The sequence below is a fragment of the Phyllobates terribilis genome, unplaced genomic scaffold (assembly GCF_046119375.1).
Source record: "Phyllobates terribilis strain yellow unplaced genomic scaffold, ASM4611937v1 Scaffold_251__1_contigs__length_2838608, whole genome shotgun sequence".
In the NCBI taxonomy this organism is placed as follows: Eukaryota; Metazoa; Chordata; class Amphibia; order Anura; family Dendrobatidae; genus Phyllobates; species Phyllobates terribilis.
Window position 1 is genome coordinate 2,265,239 of NW_027363011.1, and position 18,588 is coordinate 2,283,826.

The 18,588-nt window shown below is 44.7% G+C and overlaps 1 protein-coding gene across 1 annotated transcript; it reads left to right on the plus strand.

Annotated features, from left to right (window-relative positions):
* Positions 1-216: 216 nt before the first annotated feature.
* LOC141218910 (uncharacterized) lies at positions 217-14,068 on the plus strand. Its single transcript, XM_073665966.1, has 7 exons — positions 217-275; positions 8,564-8,704; positions 8,834-8,938; positions 9,028-9,151; positions 9,235-9,323; positions 9,520-9,610; positions 11,921-14,068. Exons 2-7 carry the CDS (start codon positions 8,636-8,638, stop codon positions 13,615-13,617), a joined length of 2,175 nt encoding a protein of 724 aa, XP_073522067.1. The 5' UTR covers positions 217-275; positions 8,564-8,635; the 3' UTR covers positions 13,618-14,068.
* The last annotated feature ends 4,520 nt before the right edge of the window (positions 14,069-18,588 follow it).

The following is an 18,588-nucleotide window of genomic DNA, read 5'->3' on the forward strand; positions in this document are numbered from 1 at the left end:
CACACGCGGCTCCGCTCCGTACACCTCGTACACACGCGGCTCCGCTCCGTACACCTCGTACACACACGGCTCTGCTACATCCACACTGTAAACCCCTCCTGACCCCACACATAAACTTCAGCTCATCCAGCACCATGACAACCAGCACAGCAGAGTCCTGCATCCACTGAGGCCCCTGATCATGTGACCCCCTGACTCCTCCCCTCCTGTGACCTCATCACAGCTCCTGTGCGCACAGAGCAGCCATATATGTGGTGGCGGCTCTGCAGGTGGAGGTATGTGGAGTTCCCCCATTACTGGAGGCAGGGGGCATTAACCCCTTCAGCACGGAGACTCTTTTGGGGTCTTGTGTTGCCCCTTTATAAGAATCAAGGTTTTTGTTCTGTTTCCTATAATAGATACATACGACCCAACTATGGAGACAGGAAGGGAGGAAACGTATTGTTCTCATAGTACAGGACCCCTTTACTGGCCCCACAGTGTAATGCCCCCATTATGCCCCTTATGCAGGATGTATGATACCCCCACACAGTGTAATGCCCCCATTATGCCCCTTATGCAGTATGTATGATGCCCCCACACAGTGTAATGCCCCCATAATGCCCCTTATGTAGTATGTACGATGCCCCCACAGTGTAATGCCCCCATTATGCCCCTTATGCAGTATGTAAGATGCCCCCACAGTGTAATGCCCCCATTATGCCCCTTATGCAGGATGTATGATGCCCCCACACAGTGTAATGCCCCCATTATGCCCCTTATGCAGTATGTATGATGCCCCCCACAGTGTAATGCCCCCATTATGCCCCTTATGCAGTATGTAAGATGCCCCCACAGTGTAATGCCCCCATTATGCCCCTTATGCGGTATGTAAGATGCCCCCACAGTGTAATGCCCCCATTATGCCCCTTATGCAGTATGTATGATGCCCCCACACAGTGTAATGCCCCCATTATGCCCCTTATGCAGGATGTATGATGCCCCAGTGTAATGCCCCCATTATGCCCCTTATGCAGGATGTATGATGCCCCAGTGTAATGCCCCCATTATGCCCCTTATACAGGATGTATGATGCCCCACACAGTGTAATGCCCCCATTATGCCCCTTATGCAGGATGTATGATGCCCCCACACAGTGTAATGTCCCCATTATGCCCCTTATGCAGTATGTACGATGCCCCCCACAGTGTAATGCCCCCATTATGCCCCTTATGCAGTATGTATGATGCCCCCCACAGTGTAATGCCCCCATTTTGCCCCTTATGCAGTATGTATGATGCCCCCACACAGTGTAATGCCCCCATTATGCCCCTTATGCAGTATGTATGATGCCCCCCACACAGTGTACTGCCCCCATTATGCCCCTTATGCAGGATGTATGATGCCCCCACACAGTGTAATGTTCCCCCATTATGCCCTTTATGTAGGATGTATGATGCCCCCACAGTGTAATGCCCCCATTATGCCCCTTATGGAGGATGTATGATGCCCCCACACAGTGTAATGCCCCCATTATGCCCCTTATGCAGGATGTATGATGCCCCCACAGTGTAATGCCCCCATTATGCCCCTTATGCAGGATGTATGATGCCCCCACACAGTGTAATGCCCCCATTATGCTCCTTATGCAGGATGTATGATGCCCCCACACAGTGTAATGCCCCCATTATCCCCCTTATGCAGGATGTATGATGCCCCTACACAGTGTAATGTTCCCATAGTATCGCCTGAGGTCCTGAAGTTGGAATAATCCCTCTAGAGTTGGTTTTCCCTTTGCCTGCTCCCCTACATGTAGACCCTCGAGCATGTATACATGCATGTAGGGGAGCAGGCCTTACTAGATATCGAGGCTTTGTACAGTAATATACCGCATGAGGATGGTATCAGAGGAGTAAGATATTTCCTGAAATCCAGGTCAATAGAGTGTAGCAGACATAATGACTTCATGGAGGATCTTCTAAAATTCACTCTTACTCATAACTTCTTTCTTTTTGACGGGAAGTACTTCCACCAGCTCAGGGGTACTGCGATGGGGAGCCTCTGTGCCCCCTCATATGCTAACTTATCCCTGGACTGGTGGGAGGAATCCACAATATTCAGGGATGGTCATAAGTGATGGCAGCCATATATTGGGGTATGGTACAAATATATTGATGACATTTTTATCATCTGGTCAGGGACGAGTGAACAATCTTTTGAATTTGTCAGGGAACTCAACATCAATAGAGTGGGCCTGAGATTTACATCTGAATTTAATTATAATAATTTTTATAGCGCCAACATATTCCACAGCACTTTACAATTTTAGGGGGTACTTACACAGACAATACAGACTTTACAGAATAAGCATAACTCAGATATTAAAACGAGTGAGGGCCCTGCTCACAAGCTTACAGTCTATAAGGAAATAGGGGAGACACAAAAGGTAAAATGTACATATATTGTATAATACAGCCTTAATATACTAAATAGGGTAAGTACATAACACTACATGAACTGATCGCCAGCCAGTATGTGTACAGTACAGACAGAGGCTATGCAGTGCATGGATGGTATGAGCATGATTTTGAAGAAAATTTTAATATGGGCCAAAACTGGGACAGTTAGATAAGTATGTTGAGGTGATAGGCCAGTCTAAATAAATGGGTTTTTACGGCACGCTTAAAACTGTGGGTATTGGGAATTAATCAAATTGTCCTGGGTAGTGCATTCCAAAGAATTGGTGCAGCATGCGAGAAATCTTGGAGACGGGAGTGGGAGGTTCGGATTACGGAGGATTTTAGTTTTAAGTCATTAGCAGAACGGAGGGCACGGGTAGGGTGGTAGACTGAGACGAGGGAGGTGATGTAGGGCGGTGCTGAATCATCAAGAGCTTTGTGGGTAAGAGTGATAAGTTTATATTGAACTCTGTATTGGATGGGCAATCAGTGCAATGACTGGCACAGGGAAGAGGCATCGTTGTGTCGGTTGGCAAGGAATATGACCCTGACTGATGCGTTCACGACGGATTGGAGAGGGGAAAGTTTAGAAAGAGGGAGACCGATAAGTAAAGAGTTGCAATAGTCCAGACGAGAATGAATAAGAGCTACATAAGAGTTTTTACAGAGTCAAAGGTAAGAAAATTTCTAATTCTAGAGATGCTTTTGAGGTGTAGATGACACGAGCGAGCGAGTGATTTGATGTGAGGAGTGAAGGAAAGATCTGAATCAAGTATGACCCCAAGACAGCGAGCATGTTGCTGGCGAGTAATGATGGAGCCACAAACGGAAATGGCAATATCGGGCATAGATAGGTTAGTGGAGGGAGGAAATAGGAGTAGTTTAGTTTTTGACAGATTCAATTTTAGATAGAGGGAGGACATAGTGTTAGAGACAGCGGAAAGACAATCACTGGTATTTTGTAATAATGCAGGGGTGATGTCCGGAGAAGAGGTGTATAATTGGGTGTCATCAGCATAGAGATGGTACTGAAAACCGAATCTGCTGATTGTTTGTCCAATAGGAGCGGTATATAATTAGAAAAGAAGGGCGTCTAGGACTGATCCTTGAGGAACCCCGACAATAAGGGGGAGGGGAGAAGAAGGGGAGCCAGCAAAAGACACAGTGAAGGAGCGGTCAGAGAGGTAGATCTGTGGCGCCCTGATGGTTCGGTCGCCACAGGGGTACTGCATCTCTTTAATGAGGTGTGGTATCTCCCCTTCGAGGTAAGGATGGTGTAACGGTCAGGACCCCACCTCTGCATCCAACACTACACCTCTCCCACCTAAGGGGGGGGCTCATATGCACCAGGGTGCTGCCCCACCCGGGATAAGTGGAGATGGGGGGGGACAAAAGATAGGGGGAACCTAGTAGTGGGTGAGGGTGGAGGACGCACATTTAGGTTACACAACAAAATTCATATTTAATAAACGGCCATCTTTGGCTTATGGTCTTTTGATTGTGATCTTCATCACTGAACGTGGCTTTCTGTGTGAACCTGCAGTTGATGGGGACACGGTCCTCGTACTCTGGCCTTGAGTCGAGGAGCGGGTTAAAGTTAACGGCTGTCTCTACCCGGTCAAGGTCCCTACCCAAGAAGGCCTGGAGTGGAGCAGAGGAGACAAGGTCTGCAAGCAAAAGTATCCCAGGGGGATGCAGACGGAGCGGTATACGCCACCTGTCCTCACTATTCTGGCCTAGTCAGAGGGATTCCTGCTGCAAAAGGGGTACCGGCCCCCGATATCTGACTCTGTCACTTTAAGTCTTAGTCGGAGAAGCCCGGAGGCTCAGTGGATCCCACCGGGTAACGGACGGAGCGGAGTTGCCACCCGTACCCTTGTTCTGTGCATAGTCCAGAGGGAGACCCGGCCTTAGTACACGTACCACACACGGACAGGAGAGGACCTAGTGGGAAAAGTCTAGGAACACTCTGGTGCGGGGTCCTGACCAAAGCACCTGAACTACTCGGAGGTTGTCGACCCCCGGTCCTGGTGGCTGCAGCGCGCCGTGAGGAGCAGGGAGAAGCCTTGGGGCTGTGCATTCTACCGTGAGTAAAGCTTGGAAGACTACCCCTATGGCCTCCGGTTTCTTATTGCAACGCGGCACTGCACGACACCGCACCACATCTCCCACTACAATTCCCATCCTCCTGCTTCCTCTGCCCTGAGGCCCTGCTCCTCCTGTGGGGAGTAGTACCATCTGCTGCTGCCACTACATCCTGCCTCAGAGGACTGAATGCAGCGCTGGTGGAGGATCACCAGAAACCACAGGTGGCGTAGTCTTTCACACCACTCGAATCACTGTCACCGTCCCTCCTAGCCCTTAACTTTTTAATGTGACAACCCTGGGCACTGACCGGGCCTAGGCCGCGACTACATCCACCCTGCACAGTCGCCCGGCTTCCGAGTACCCCAACTCTCAGGGTGGGCTAGCGAGCGGGGAGGGGAAGGAGAGGCGTCCCCTAGTCCAACCGTCTCGGACATATTATTAGCATATACCGGACACCGGGTCCGAGTATACGTGGATCTTCATGACCAGTAGAAAACAACCGGAACCCCATCCACAGTGTCGAATGCTGCAGAGAGATCCAGGAGAATCAGTGTAATATACCTGGCGGCGACCTTGCATAGTGGTCCATCTCCCACTGTGCAAGAGCGCGCACTTGGTCTCCAGTCCAGAATGTCTCTCTGGCTTCCCTCCATGCTGTCTGTTTGTGTCTGTTTCTGCTGCTTAAGGGCGGCGCCCGATCACTTCCTGCTTTTTGTACCTGCTGTGGGTCACACCCCTTGTGCGTCCTCAGCCTATTGCTGTCTGTCACCTGGTATATAACTCAGCTGCTCCAATCAATCCCTGCCTGAGCATTGTGTTTCATTCAGTGTGTGCTTGCACTCTGAAGGTGCCAGGTCCCGTTCTGTGTTCTCTTGTCTGCCTTTCCTGGAGGCTGTATTTCCAGGCCTGTCTGAACACGCTCCTCCCGCCTTCTTGGGGCCGATTACCTAGACCCGCTCCTGTATCTTGTCTGTCCTGTCTGAACACGCTCCTAGCCTGTTCCTCCCGCCTTCTAGGGGCCGATTACCTAGACCCGCTCCTGTATCTTGTCTGTCCTGTCTGAACACGCTCCTTGCCTGTTCGTCCCGCCTCTCTGGGGGCCGTATTCCCAGACCCGCTCCTGTATCCCGCTGCAGTGTCGGTCTCTTCCGTACACTCAGTTCCAGTCTGAACTCTCTCCTATCCTTTACCTGTTTTGCCTCTATGTCCGTTCCTTTCCTTTTTCTGCAGAGTCTGTACTCGTACCTAGCTCCTGCTTGTTGTCTCTGTACTCCCGTTTGTGAGTTTGTGGTCCACTCGCTACTTCACTGCAAGTACCCTGTGGGTATCTGGCTCTGCCTTTCCCTTCCTGTCTGTTCCGTGTGAACAGAGCCCTGTCCTAGCCTGCTCTGACTCCTTTGCTCACTGCTCCGGCGGTTCTAGCCTGCTCTGACTCGTTCTGCTCTCTTCCTTTACCTCACTGCTCCAGCAGTCTCGCTCAGCTCCCTCTTTCTCACTGCTCCGGCAGTCTCGTTCTGCTCTCTTCCTTTACCTCACTGCTCCGGCAGTCTCGCTCCGCTCTGACTCCTTTGCTCACTGCTCCGGCAGTCTCGCTCCGCTCTGACTCCTTTGCTCACTGCTCCAGGCGGTCTCGTCCTGCTCTGACTCCTTGCTCACTGCTCCGGCAGTCTCGCTCAGCTCAGACCCTTTGCTCACCGCTCCAGGCGGCCTTGTCCTGCTTTACTCTTGCTCACCGCTCCAGGCGGTCTTGTCCTGCCCTGCTCTCGCTCACCTCTCTGGGCGGCCTCACTCTGCTGTGTTTGTCCGCCACATCTGTGGTTCTGTTCCTGAGTCCCAGTGTGTACTGGGTTCTATCCCGCCTGTGTTCCTACCTGCTAGTGCCTCCCTGTCTGCACTCTAGCCGTGCTTGCCTGTACCCCCCTGCCTGCATACCCGCCTGCCTGCATACCAGTCGTGCCTGCCTTTTCCCGCCAGTCTGTGTGCCAGCCTACCAGTCTGTTCCTGTATTCCCCTGTGTGGGTCAACAGCCGTGTCCGGGGTCTGTCCTGGAGTAGCACCTGGTCCCTCTGCTCCGTTCCTCCTTGGTGCACTGGCGTCGTATGCCGTCGTGCGACCCTGGTCGGATCGGGTGAATACCTAGTTACGCCCCTCCAGGCATTCACTCTCCGGCACGGTCCAGTGGAATCACACGCACACGCCGCTCAGCCCGGGCGTGTGCATTACAGCATTACAATCAGCAGGGAGTAGTGACCATTAGATTTGGCTGTTAGTAGATCATTAGAAACTTTAGTGAGTTCAGTTTCAGTAGAATGTAAAGAGCGGAAACCAGATTGTAAAGAGTCAAGAAGGGAGTTATCTGAGAGATAGCGTATTAGACAGGAGTGGACCAGTCGTCCCAGGAGTTTAGATATAAAGGGAAGATTGGAAACAGGTCTGTAGTAAACAGCACAGTTCTGGTCGAGGGGTGTTTTTTTAAGAAATGGATGTATGCTGGAGTGTTTAAAAAAGGAGGGAAAAATACAAAATGAGAGGTAGAGGTTGAATATTTTAGTTAGGTGAGTGGTGACAGCTGGAGAAAGGGACTGAAGGAGATGTGAAGGAATAGGATCACTGGTGCAGGTGGTAGAGCGAGAGGAAGCAAGGAGCCTTGTCACGTCTTCCGTGACTTGTTCGAAGTCAGAAAATGAGCAAGATACAGTGTGGGAGGGAGGAGCATGCATAACATTTGGGGATTGAGAGAAAATTTCCTGTCGGATATGGTCAATTTTTTCTTTGAAATAATTGGCCAGATCGTCAGTGCTGAGGTTGGTGGTTGGGGCCTGTGCTGTTTGATTAAGGAGAGAGTGAAAAGTGTCAAACAGATGTTAAGGATTATTGGGCCATGAGATGATGAGGTTGTTAAAGTAGGTTTGTTTGGAGAGGTGAAGGGCGTAGTTATAGGTTTTAAGCATAAATTTATAATAGAGGAAATCTTCAGCCAGATTAGATTTTGTCCACAGCCGTTCGGCACACCTGGAGCCCCACTGGAGAAAACGTGTTTGCAGCGTGTTCCAGGGTTGTCGCCGTCTGTACCGAGTTGTTCTCTGTGTAGGAGGTGCAGCTTCATCCAGGGCGCATTGCAATGTTTCGTTATAATGCTTCAGTGCAGAGTCAGGGCATGAGAGGGAGGAGATTGGGGCCAATGATGATTGCAACGTTTTCATAAATTTCTTGGTGTTAATGGCATGTATATTTCTATAAGTGTGGAAAGTGGGGGTGTCTTGAGCAGGGTGACAGTTCTTGACAGAGAATGAAAGAAGGTTGTGATCAGAGAGCGGAAGAGGAGAGTTAGTAAAGTCATGTATTGAACAGAGCCGGGCGAAGATCAGGTCAAAGAGTATTTCCATCTTCATGTGTAGGAGAATTAGTAAGCTGTGAAAGGCCGAAGGAGGAAGTTAGCGATAAAAGATGAGCGGCAGATGGGGAGAGGGAATTGCCTATTGGGATGTTAAAGTCTCCCATTATGAGGGTGGGGATGTCATAGGATAGAAAGTTTGGAAGCCAAGTGGCAAAGTCATCCACAAACTGATGGGAGGGGCCCGCAGGGCGATACACACCCGCCACTCGCAGGGAGAAGGGCCAGTAGAGTCTGACTGTGTGGACCTCAAAAGAAGGGATGAAAAGGGAGGGTACTGAGGATATAACCTGAAAAGTACATTTTGTTTAAAGGAGCCGACCAACACCAATTATTACCAGTTGCCTTTCCTGCATGTACTGATCAAGAAGGATTGTAATGGGCCACTCATCTACCATAAACCTTCAATGACTAATAAACTATTGAAGTGGGATAACCACCACCCGCATCCCCATAAAAAGAGGAAAACCCAAGGGACAATTTTTATGGTTGAGAAGGTACTGCTCGAATGTCACAGATTTTAGTATACAGGCAATAGACCTGAACACCAGATTAAGGGATAAAGGGTACTCGTGGTACATTTTGGATTCCGCATCATCGTTTGCAGAAAAATGGTCAATCAGCTTATCTTTTCCTCATTCAGATCTCTAAAATACTGGATCCTCTCAGTGAAGATCGTCTATATAAGAACATTTTTGCTGATTTATCCAGGAAAATGATGGACAAGATGGTGGAGAGGATATTACACCTCACCCTAGAGATCCTCTTCCGGCTTACTGGAGAGGTGAGAGATTCTGATGACGTCACATTACATCATTCTTATCTATGGGAATAACAGATGGACAGAACTGGAGAGGTGAGGACTCTGGAAATGTCTGTAGTGAGATTTATTAATGTTTCTCTCCATAACCAGAGATTAATCATGGGGCCTCCATCTCACCCCCTGATACATGAGGACATCAATGACCAGAAGATCCTAGAACTCACCTACAAAATGATTGAGCTGCTGACTGGAGAGGTGACACTGCTAGGAATGAGGAATGCTGGGACATTTCATAGTAAAGCTATGAAGGGATTGGGGGATGACGGTATCATTGTATGTGTCAGGTTCCTATAAGGTGTCAGGATGTCGCTGTCTATTTCTCCATGGAGGAGTGGGAGTATTTAGAAGGACACAAAGATCTGTACAGGGACATCGTGATGGAGGTTCCCCAGCCCCTCACATCACCAGGTAATAGACAGGACTAAATACACACGGCCTATAATTATCTGTATGTAAAGAATGAATTCAGTCCCTGTATGTCTTTCCTCCAGATCTATCCAGTAAGAGGACAACACCAGAGAGATGTCCCCGTCCTCTTCTTCCACAGGACTGTAAACAAGAAGATCCCAATGTTCCTCAGGTAGATACAGAGAAGATATCATGAGATTTCCCCTATGATGTGTAGACAGCTGTAAAGGTCTTGTCTTCAGTTCTGTTTTATCCACCATTATTATGTTTTATATTTGTGTAATGAGAACGGTGGAGATGGCAGGATTAGATCTGATCATAGATGTAACTTCTCCATCTGTCTTTGACTTTTATCATATTTGTTTCAGGGTGAAGATCTGACCCATATTAATACTACAGAGACATATGTGAGGGGTGATGAGCGGTGTAAAGAGGAGATTCCTACATATGACTACACAGGTGAGTAGTAACCACTGAATACAGAGAAGTCACAGATTCTTCTCAGTCCCTGTCTGTGGCTACTTTATCGGTGGTGTAGTCCGGCCGTATCACAATCGTGTGATCACCATTTTGCCGCTTGACCACAACATTCTCCTCCGTCCGAAAATATTCAAATTACTTTGTGTAATTGTGAAAGCCCTTTTCTATAGAACTTACAACCTGGAGGATCTACCTACCCCTGGGATTAGGAGACGCTGACCGTTACCTGCCCAGGTCTGTAAACTATAAAGCCAAATGACAGCGTACGTAGAATGTGCTGACAAATTAGAAAATCACTTGAAGAAAAATATTATGATGGGCCTGTAAGAGAAAGCGGAGGGTAATGATGCTGTTGGCTTCCTGGAACCCTGATATCTTATTGGATGAATCTACCTTCTCTCCCTTCTGTGCTGCTGAATGTTCTCATATGGTTCCTACAAGACCAGGTCCAGTCTTTCTGGCCAAACTTCGCTTTTTTGATTGATAACATTAAATGTCCAGTGAGGGACACGTGTGAATTTCTGTACAATAACAGCAGAGTTTCCCTTTATCCTGACTGTTCAATTTCTTTTAAAACCAACTAACTTCAAACAGGATTGTGATAAACTACATAAAAAACATTCCACCTGTGCCATGATATATCTCTAAGCTGTGCGTGGCTGATGGCTGTAATATACATTTATTCACGCCTGCAGGAGATGTGTTGGCATGGCTCCAGCCCTGGTTTCATGGATTCACTCCACATCATAAATAGTATTGAGTGAATTTGTTCGGCATTTCAAATTCAGGTTCGTGTTCGGGGTTCCGGCTTGTTCGCGCCAAATGGTCAACCATAAATGAGTGCAACTCCAGTTTAGTGTTGGATTTCTCCCTTCATACATACGTTGTTGTTGGGGATGTTACATGTTTATATATTCTTTCTTTTTTTTACAAGTTCATTTTCTATGATAGTTTGATTGTGGTGGGATCGGCCGGCCTCACTTATGTGAGTCTGTAACTCCCTTGTAGTCTTTCAAAAAGGTCTCCATTGCCTTTTCCAAATGCCCAAGATCTAAATTTAAGACACCTCAGCTCTGCAGTATTATAAAAAAGTTCACTTTAATGTCTAATATTTCTTCTTGACACTCATCTGCCAGAAAATATTGGCCCTTATGATAGTTTAGATTGCCAAGAGCCACCGAGCCCCATACTCCAATTACCCCAGAGAGGTTTCACCACTAGTTACTCATTTTTCTCTGATGAAGACTGTTGAGTTTAATCATTTCAGTAGATGTGTTATTGTCTGTAGACACAGTTTTTGACTTCAGTAATCCTCTGATTTAACCACTTCCCACAGTTTTATGTTTCTAATCAGGCCCCATTTTTCAAATCTGATGTGTGTCACTTTATGTGGTGATAACTTCGGAATTCTTCACAAAGGATAATAGGAAACAAATGGACCTTACAAATTATTTTCCAACTTCTTTTGAATCTGACAATCCCCTATATACGGTTGTACACTACTGTTTGGGCACATGGCAGGTTAAGAAAGAAAGGTGTGCCATTTAGCTATTAGGAATGCTCAAAAGATGGCCACCACGCACAGGCTTGTCACTATCTACCCTGTTTACAGATTTCACAAATTACTTTGCTCATCACCCTTTAACACCTCTACATGGATCTGAACCTACACAGAGACCCCTAGGCTTGGGCCACGGTGTTACCTGCTATTCGGTGGAGTGAGATGGGAAGAAGAATATTCAGGTAGTTGGGTCAGAACCAAGAGGATAGAGAAAATACAAAATCAGAAGACACAAGAGTAGTCAGTAAACGGGCCGAGGTCACAGCTGGAAACAAATACACAAGCCGGGAGCTGAGCACAGAGGACTGAACCAGAGGAGAACAAGGCTGTATCTGGCAGCTTCCGGCAATATGCTTCCAGCTTTAGTAGGGTGCGGTGCTTTCCAAATTGCTGAAGCAGGGAGCAGATTACTCCAGCTGGACAGCACACACACGTATACTGCCAGACTGGATAGTACTACTGGTCCCAGGCACCCTAATCTTAGTGGCTGGACAGAGCCTGCGCCTTTTACTCCATATTTGGGAGCCAGAATGAACAAACAGTTGAACACCACGCTCCACTGCTTCATCCTATGAGGTTTTCTATTAGATGGTCATTGTCCTGGTGAATAAGTGATTTTTTTTTTATATAACTTGCCTTTTTTACAGACAATTTAAGTAGAAATGTTCAAAAATATAAAATTCAAGGATTCTTTATTAAAAAATAATAATTGGTTTTCTTCTTGGCAGATGTCTGTACCAGGAGATCAGAGGGACAGCTGACATCTTCAATTTTTAAATCAGATGACCTTGAGATCCCACAGGATACAACTGAAGTGAATGCCATTACTCCAGATTTACCATCATCCCTTCACTGCAATGATCTGTCATCTGATCCTTTGAAACAGATCCTGTTTTCTGATTCATTACCGACTACTAAGGAAAATCAAAGTCACAAAATAAGCATTAAAAAACGAACTGCTCCTAATGCAAAGAAGCCATTTTCACATTCAGAATATAGAAATAGTTTTCCTCTCAAAAAGTCTTTTCTTAAACATCAAAAAATTCACACAGCGAAGAATATATTTTCTTGCTCCAAGTGTGGGAGATGTTTTAATCAGAAATCAAGTCTTGTTAGGCACCAGGTAACTCACACAGGAGAGAAGCCATTTTCCTGTTCAGAATGTGGGAATTTTTTTGCAGAGAAATCAAATCTTATCGCACATCAGAGAACGCACACAGGGGAGAAGCCTTTTCCATGTTCAGAATGTGGGAAATGTTTTAACCAGAAATCTAGTTTTCTTAAACACCAGAGAACCCACACAGAGGAGAAGCCTTTTTCATGTTCAGATTGTGGGAAAAGTTTTGTACAGAAATCAAATCTTAATATACATCAGAGAACTCACACAGGGGAGAAGCCATTTTCATGTTCAGAATGTGGGAAATGTTTTGCAAAGAAATCAAATCTTATCAAACATGTGAGAACTCACACAGGGGAGAAGCCTTTTCCATGTTCAGAATGTGGAAAATGTTTTACAGAGAAATCAACTCTTATCAACCATCAGAGAACACACACAGGAGAGAAGCCATTTTCATGTTCAGAATGTGGGAAATATTTTACAGCGAAATCAAATCTTATCAAACATCACAAAACTCACACAGTTGAGAAGCCTTTTTCATGTTCAGAATGTGGGAAATGTTTTACAGAGAAATCTACTCTTATCAAACATCAGAGAACTCACACAGGGGAGAAGCCTTTTCCATGTTCAGAATGTGGAAAATGTTTTAACCATAAATCTAGTTTTCTTAAGCACCACAGAACCCACACAGTGGAGAAGCCTTTTTCATGTTCAGATTGTGGGAAAGGTTTTGTACTGAAATCATATCTTAATATACATCAGAGAACTCACACAGGGGAGAAGCCATTTTCATGTTCAGATTGTGGGAAATGTTTTGTACAAAAATCATGTCTTAATATACATCAGAGAACTCACACAGGGGAGAAGCCATTTTCATGTTCAGAATGTGGGAAATGTTTTGCAAAGAAATCAAATCTTTTCAAACATCAGAGAACTCACACAGGGGAGAAGCCTTTTCCATGTTCAGAATGTGGAAAATGTTTTTCAGAGAAATCAACTCTTATCAACCATCAGAGAACTCACACAGGAGAGAAGCCATTTTCATGTTCAGAATGTGGGAAATATTTTACAGAGAAATCAACTCTTATCAACCATCAGAGAACCCACACAGGGGCAAAGCCTTTTTCATGTTCAGATTGTGGGAAATGTTTTGGACAGAAATCACATCTTAATAAACATCAGAGAATTCACACAGGGAAGAAGCCTTTTTCATGTTCAGAATGTGGGAAATGTTTTAAACAGAAAGCGTATCTTGATAACCACCGGAGAACCCACACAGGGGAGAATGCCGCAACTACACCCAACTAGTCTCTGTACAGACAAGAAAGCCCCTAGCTGTACAACTAAAAACGCCACCACAGACCTAACTCCCTAATAAGTCGGTGAGGAGTTTCTCATACCTCCTGAGGAACCAGAGGGGAGGCCATAACACATTGTCAACAAGGGGAATGGAAAGTATGAAGTAAAATCCGAAAACCCTGAATGAGAAACAAAAACACATTCATATATGGCAAAGAAGGCAAGCTAAGGAGAACCACAAATAAAAGGAACAAGTATAATCTCCCAGAAACCTAACATTGTTAGAATTAGAAGGTACTGGGAGAGAAAGCAAACTGACCGGGAGGATAGTTTCACCTTTGTGGTGAAACTTATACAATTCATCCTCACCAACTGTAAATGTAAACCTGTCCATTTATAATGACCACGGACAAGATAAAGATTCCCAACTCACATCAGGACCACAAGATCCCAGGTACTTTCAGCTGCATCACATCTAATGTGTACTTAATTATATGTACCAAATGTCTAACTGGGGGTCTGTATGTAGGGGAGACAAGGCAAAAACTTAAAACAAGGATGAATTCTAATCGCCACAAAAAAAAAAGAATAGATCTACTTGTGTCCACACATTTTTACGGCCACAACTGCTTATCCTTTTCCGAAACTAATAGTTCTGCTTCACGTCACTTGTCTTATCTATTACATTATTCCTGTGCCCTGTAGTGTATAAATATGTGACTATTCGGATTTTGTATTATACTGTCTCATGAAGAGACCTGAGTAGTCTCGAAAGCTTACTGACTAATGGCTAACTGGAAAGATGGTATCAACCACTGAGGACTCTCAAATTTTAATATTTTTCTCCATACGGCAATTTTAAGATCTCTCCACAGGTGTTCAATGAGATTTAGATCCAGACTCATTGCTGGGCAGAACTCTCCAGCACTTTGTTTCTATCCATTTTCTAGGTGCTTCTTGAAGTATGTTTGGGCTCATTGTCATGCTGGAAGACCCATGACCTAGGACTAATGTTGAGCGAGTATGTTCTGTTCCAAGCATGCTCGGACGAGCTCAGAGTATTTATAGCTGCTCGGTGATATGGTTGAATCGCTCCCGTGTGCATGATTTGTGACTGTTTGACAGCTTTATTACATGTGAGGAATATGTAAGAAATAGACATTCCTCACATGTAATAAAGCTGTCAAACAGTTGCAAATCATGCACATGGGAGTGATTCAAACATCACTGAGCAGCTGTAAATACTTGGAGCTCAGCCCGAGCATACTTGGCGAAAGGGTTAATGGAACATACTTACTCAACACTACCTAGGACGCAAACCCAGCTTTCTGACACTAGGCACTATATTGTGAACCAAAATCCTTTGCTAATCTTCAGATTTCATGATGCCTTGCACACAGTCAGAGGCAGCAAAGCAACCCCAAAACACCTTTGAACCTCCACCATATTTGACTGTATGGGTTGTAAATTTATTGATTATCTGTGCACCTTGGACAAAGGAACATGTGGATCTCTAAAGATGGACTTATAACCTTGAAATTGTTGATATTTTTCAACAATTTTGGTTCTTAAGTCCTCAGACAGTTCTCTTCTCCTTTTTCTGTTTTCTCCAAAATTAGTGTGGCACACATATGCACACAATGCAAAGATTGAATCAACTTCTCCCTTTTTTATTTGGTTTTAGTTGTGACTTTCATATTGTCCACAGCTGTTACTTGCCAAAATTGTGTTTGAACAAGCTTCAGATGCTTGAAACAAAGTTGTTTACCCACAATTTTTGCAAGGTGTCAACAATTTTTTTCAGCCTATTTTGTGTGAAATTCTGTTCAATTTGCATTTTTTTCTCTGTTTTCTTGTGTTGTTCCAATATATGTAAAGGAAATAAACGTGTATAACAAAACTTGTAATTTCAATAATTTTCTGGGAGAATGACTTCATTTTCTGGAACAATTTCAATGGATCCAACACTTTTGACCATGACTTGATTTTGTTGCCTTTCTAATATGTTGCAGCATATCATCCTCTACGTGTTCAGCTATATTAGGAGGCTTGTAGCAAAGTCCAATTAGCAGCTTTCCATTATTGCCATTTCCATGTACATTACCCATACTGATTTTACATCAGGGATGTAAAACACAAAACATGCAGAGGGACAAAATGAAAAACTTTGACAAAGTCGTGGGCCAACCAGTGTACAGTATAATGGGCCCCACATAGTTCTCCATACAGAATAATGGGCCCCACATAGTCCTCCATACAGAATAATGGGCCCCACATAGTCCTCCATACATAAGAAACAAGAGGAAAAAAACTTCAAGTCAGAGTCCCATATAATAGTGAAAAAATTACAAAATTGTATTAATTATAATTTATACAGGAAAAAAATATGAATCACAGAGACAGTTAATAGTAAAACAATGGAGGAGCACTAATGAGGAGCATGAGACAAATAAACATGATTATTTTCTGATGTAAATACATAATTGGGCTGCCAAAAAAATAAGAATATATTGTTAAAATGCAGTGAAGCATTCAATAAAAGTGCAGGTGCTTATGAGGTAGGTCAGAAGTAGTTGCTATATAAGAGGTTAGTCATACCGCTGTCTATATATAGGTACTAATATAGATAGCTCATACCGGGGGTAGCAGATCTTTATAAGTGGTATCAGTGCCCTGACCTCTTAGGCTACAGGGTAAAAGTATATCCTAATACATATAAAAGCCTAGAAAATGCACCTAAGTAGGAAAAAAGATTAAAGAGCGGCAGCAAAAAGAATGTAGCATGAATCCTATAGAATATTTACAGCCACAGTGGATGTGAACACGCTCCTCAACGCCGCTCACCCTGGTGCGCGTTTCAGCACGGCTGCCTTCGTCAGGGGGTGGCGTCAATGAAGGTGGGTAGGGTTTAGAAACCCTTGAGCCAATAGAAAAAGAGGGGTGTAGTCTCTCCGCCAATGGGTGTAGGGAGGGCGTGGCATGACACATGGCAATAACCGCTACACTGCGGCATCCATGGCTACCGCGTCATATGATCCATGATGCCGCAAGCACGTGGGGAACCACGTGACCGGGCGTCATGGAGCACATATTGATACTACCAGCAAGGACACCACAGAGAACAGTGAAGCCATGCGTACCGCCCAGTCCACAGACATATAGTCAAATACAACCGGAGAGAAAAAAAGCATAATGGGGTAAACTGTCAATAATTGCACATCCCAAATGTATATATATATCTAAGGGGTATAGGCGATAGCCAATTATATATAAGTCAGAGAAGTTAATTGGCCATGACAAAACAAATAAAGTATATCTTTAAGAAAAGCATGAAGTATAACATGATTATATGAGATCATAGTATAAATGCATAATAAGATATAAGAAAATATCTCTCAAAATATTCATCTATAAAGCGAAAGATATACAATAATAACTGTATGGACAAAAAATGCGCACACAGAAAAAAGTTACAGATCTTGAGAGACCATACAGCGCCAGCAATTATGTCCATGTTATCCAATAGCAGAATGGAAGTCCTCAACATCATTGACGGATAGAAATGGAGATATCACGTATACAAACATGCCAATCACCATGTAATGCCTTTATGAATATTTGGTAGAAAAAGACGACAAACTCTCATGGAGGAACACTAAAGAAATAGAAAAAAAGTTAAAACAATGTGGATATAGGTGATCAGAGAAATGGGGCATAACTAATATTTTCGTTCAAGCCCAATGGATGGAGTGTTTTTAAAGTCCAAATCCATCTGCTCTCTTTCTGGGCGAATAGTTGGCTCACTCTACCTCCCCTAATATTAGTGGTGATCATGTCAATACCCTGAACTTTAAGTTTAGATGCGTCACACTTATGGTGTATTCTAAAATGCTTGGGAATAGTTTTTAACGTAGAAATATCAGTTTCATTTACCTCCGCTTCAATACCTAGGACGTGTTCACGTATTGTTGTCTTAAGTTGTCTTGTTGTGAGCCTTACATAGATTTTAGGACACAGGCATATCGCATAATAGACCACCGCTTTAGAAGTACAAGTTATCGGTTTGGTGATGTAATAGGTCCTAGAGCCCTGGGAATCTGTGAAAGAGCATGTTCGACATTAGGACACGCCACACATCTACCACATGGTACACATACATTTGAGATTTTTTGCCTTTCTGAAGGTGATTTGCTGTCTCTCTGGTAGATATTTTGCCAATATGGGGTCAGCCATTAAGATGGGCCATGATTTGATAAGACAGTCATGTAATTCTGTCGCTTTAGAGTGGAATGTTGTAATGAACCGTAACTAGTGATGAGCGAGCATGCTCGCTACTGCTCTGTGCATGCCCGAGCATCTCACTGCTCTTGTGACACTTTCCGGGGTTGCTCGGCGGGAGCTCGAGTCCCCTCCCTGCATGTTTGGCGCTCTTTAGATCGCCAATCAACATGCAGGGATTTTCTGCCACACACTGTAATGCCGCAGCCATGTTGGTTGTTGCATTACAGTGATTGGCTGGCCGCACAGCGTCATCAGGTCTATATCAGACCTGGCACCGCCATGCTAAGCAGGCAGGCAGGGTATATAGCAGACTGCAGTGCACATAGCAAGAGGGTCCATTCCAGTTCTGTCTGCTGGTGCTTTTACAGATATTTGTAGAAATAGGCCCAGGTATCAGGGGCCAGGAATAATTTATTTTTTATCTTAATCCTGATTATTTGCTTAAAAAGCAATCCAGAGAACACCGTTTATCTGCGCCATTTGCTTGTTGGCACTGCAGAATACAGCCAGGTCCTTTCCATATTAAAGCGCTAAAAATCCATCTATTTAAAACTGTGGTTTGTCCGTCACACGGATCACATATAATTGTGCTGAAAATACTGCCATTTTTGGCCTCCATTGAAATTTTGTTGCAGTGTGTCAGTGAACTTATTGACACGAGGTCGACGCTGTTAAAAATAATTACCTACAGGCCAGCAA

What these genes read in the sequence shown, in the direction of transcription:
- LOC141218910 (XM_073665966.1), top strand. Translation starts at nt 8,636, where the DNA reads ATGATGGACAAGATGGTGGAGAGGATATTACACCTCACCCTAGAGATC. An exon ending in TTGAGCTGCTGACTGGAGAG is followed by an intron (nt 8,939 to 9,027) that starts GTGACACTGCTA and finishes TGTATGTGTCAG; the next exon opens with GTTCCTATAAGGTGTCAGGA. An exon ending in AAGATCCCAATGTTCCTCAG is followed by an intron (nt 9,324 to 9,519) that starts GTAGATACAGAG and finishes TATTTGTTTCAG; the next exon opens with GGTGAAGATCTGACCCATAT.